Consider the following 2,932-nt stretch of genomic DNA (forward strand, 5'->3'; position numbering starts at 1 on the left):
GTGGTCGGTGGCGGCGGTGGTGGTGGTGGTCAGTGGTAGTGGCACGGTGGTGGTGCTGCTGTGGTGTGTCGTTGTGAGAATATAATAAAAATTAAAGGTGGGGTTGATTTTTATTTTTTTTGGGTGATTTAAATTAGAAGGGTAATATTGACAGTTTATGTTAAATGGGGTTTTTGTGAACAATTTGTTTTGTTGAGTTTTTGTATATAGATAGTGACACCTATGGAATTATAACTCGCGGCCCGTATCGATATACGCCGTTTAAAGCGCCCCAAAATAACTGCCAAGTGTTAACTTTGGACCAACTGTTGCCCAAAAAGTGGTAGAGGCACGTAATTTGGCAAGGCAACTGTCTTATTTTACATGGTCGCCTTCCATGGTTCCAATAACATATAAACTGATAAACATCTGTCATTCAATGCCGTCCGCTTGTATTAGCAAATTTTCGGGAAATTTCGAACGGTAGTCTCTTTGATTATAAGACACGCCACCTCGTCGCCCAAATGGGTCGCCCACTTGTCGCCTAGGCGACAATTTTGGCCACCATGAATAGTGTCACTTATACACGACTAGCAGCCTTTTGACTAGCAGCCTTTTGACTCAAAAAGAACTATAAAAAGTTCATCTTACCTACTCCATTAGTCATGGGGTCGCATGAGCTTATGTCCCACGTGCATCACGAGTATCCATCCGCTGTCTATATGTAACTTCGATTCTTACTCCTAAATTTCACGACACTCATTCAAAATACACGAAGAGATCGAGCTAGAGCTTTAGCAAAGAAAACAATGGAAATCAAACTAGAAGATCAAGAACAAGAAATGAGAAACCAAGGTCATGTTTGGAACATAATCTGTGGTAGTGTTGATTCATCAGTACTTAAATGTACTATTGAGTTAGGCATTCTTGATACAATTCACAATTCATCCAAACCCATGACATTATCTTCCTTATCATCAGCATCACCATCTTTATCTACACTCAAAGCTGAAAACTTGTACAGAATGTTAAGGTACTTATCTCATATGAATCTTATTGCAGTGAATGCAGCTGAAGGAGATGAGACATTTTCTTTAACAGGTATAGCTAAATTACTGCTTAAGAATCAAGAAAGAAGTTTGAAAGATTGGGTTCTCGGTATTGATGATGAGCATTCGATTAACGGGTGGCATGAGCTAACTGATTATTGTTTATCCGCGGATGATGCGCCAACTCCTTTTGTGAAGTTGCACGGGAAGACCATGTGGGAATTAGCTGAAGAAGTTCCTGAAGTTAATGCACTTATTAACAATGCCATGGCTTGCGATACTAGGATGGTGATGCCTGCATTTGTACAAGGTTGTGATATTATCTTGAAGGGCATTAAAAAGTTGGTAGATATTGGTGGTGGTACCGGTGCTGCAATGAGTTATGTTGTTAAGGCTTTCCCTGAGATTAAATGTATGGCTTTTGATTTGCCCCATGTTGTTGCTGCTGCACCGGAGGTTCCAGGTGTGGAAATGGTTGGTGGCGACATGTTTGAATCCATCCCCCCTGCTGATGCTCTTTTATTGAAGGTATGATTTACTTTTGAATCCAATTACTTTGTGCATACATTGAGATGTTACACGAACAATTTTTAGGAAATATGCATGAAATCGATTAGATTCGTATTGTCTGTTTTTATCGATGGTTAATTTGTTTCCCTTGTTTTAATAGTTTATGCTGCATAACTGGAAAGACGCCGAGTGCATGAAACTACTGAAGAGGTGTAAGGAGACAATTCCTGCAAATAATGGGAAAGTTATCATAATAGAAATGGTTTTGGATCAAGACGAAGGTGATGATGATTTGACACAAGCTAGATTAATTCTTGATCTAGATATGATGTTGAGTTCAGGAGGGAAAGAAAGGACTAAAGATGAATGGAGAATTTTACTTGAAGAAGCAGGTTTCAATAAGATTGAATTCATTCCTATTTTTGCTATTCAATCGGTTATTGTCGCATATGCCTAGGAAAAACATTGGCAACTTCATTTCATAAAAATAAAAAGTTCCTGGGGTTAGTGGATCGAGTCTCCGCCCTCCGGTCTAGAATTTGGGGTCTCGTAAATACCCCTCTTCTATAATCAAAGATTTTGTGTTTTCGTAGGTCAATGGCATGGAATAATCCCTTTCTTTTGGTCATGTTTCTCTTTTGTAAACCTTGCGCAGGAAATAAATTCCAATGTTTGGTTAAAAACGTTGACATACAATTTTGGAAGAGCTTTTCTTTTTGATCTGAAAGACTTCCGGTGCAAATATTATTAGGACCAAGTGGTGTGCACCTTGATTTCAAGTACAAAATGCGAGATGTCGCGGCCTTTACTCAGAAACTTGGCGAATTTACCATTGCTTTCCGGTTCTAGTGATTAATTTTATACATGAAGTCAAAAAAAGAAAAACAAACCCATCTCAGAGAAAATTCCTGGATTTTTGATGCATAATGGTATTTCTTTTTTATTTAACAATTACTCTTTTATCCTCTTCTTTCCTTTATTTCTCATATTTGTCCTTTTTGCTTATTACTTATCGTTTAAACCCTAGTTCTAAAAGTTTGGAAGTTTGGTTTTGTTTAGAAAAGTGGTGTAAGAACCCTAAAATCCTTCCTAGAGAAGGGCCTCCAACACTTTGTTATTTCCAATTTGTAATTCGGTAGAAATTTCAATTTGTAAGAGAAGCATCTATTATTTTCTAGTTTCCAATCTTAGAATTGGGTAGAAATTTGAAGATTATTAGAGAAGAACCTCAAATCTTTGTATCTTTCTTGTTCCAAGGATAGAAGAAACATCATTTGAAGGTTGGTTACTTTTATTTCATGATGTTTTGTTATAATTTAACAATACAATTTCAATTATAAGTATTACTTTACATTAATTTTTAATCATCAAACATTAAGGAAACGGGACTAGTA

At 37.1% G+C, this 2,932-nt stretch overlaps 1 protein-coding gene across 1 annotated transcript; it reads left to right on the top strand.

The window, feature by feature from the left end:
- Positions 1 to 725: 725 nt before the first annotated feature.
- Positions 726 to 2,256, top strand: LOC113349338 ((RS)-norcoclaurine 6-O-methyltransferase-like). Its single transcript, XM_026593307.1, has 2 exons — positions 726 to 1,556; positions 1,699 to 2,256. The coding sequence occupies exons 1-2, from the start codon at positions 789 to 791 to the stop codon at positions 1,993 to 1,995; spliced, it is 1,065 nt and encodes a 354-aa protein (XP_026449092.1). The 5' UTR covers positions 726 to 788; the 3' UTR covers positions 1,996 to 2,256.
- The last annotated feature ends 676 nt before the right edge of the window (positions 2,257 to 2,932 follow it).

Source organism: Papaver somniferum, chromosome 2 (assembly GCF_003573695.1).
Source record: "Papaver somniferum cultivar HN1 chromosome 2, ASM357369v1, whole genome shotgun sequence".
Lineage (NCBI taxonomy): Eukaryota > Viridiplantae > Streptophyta > Magnoliopsida > Ranunculales > Papaveraceae > Papaver > Papaver somniferum.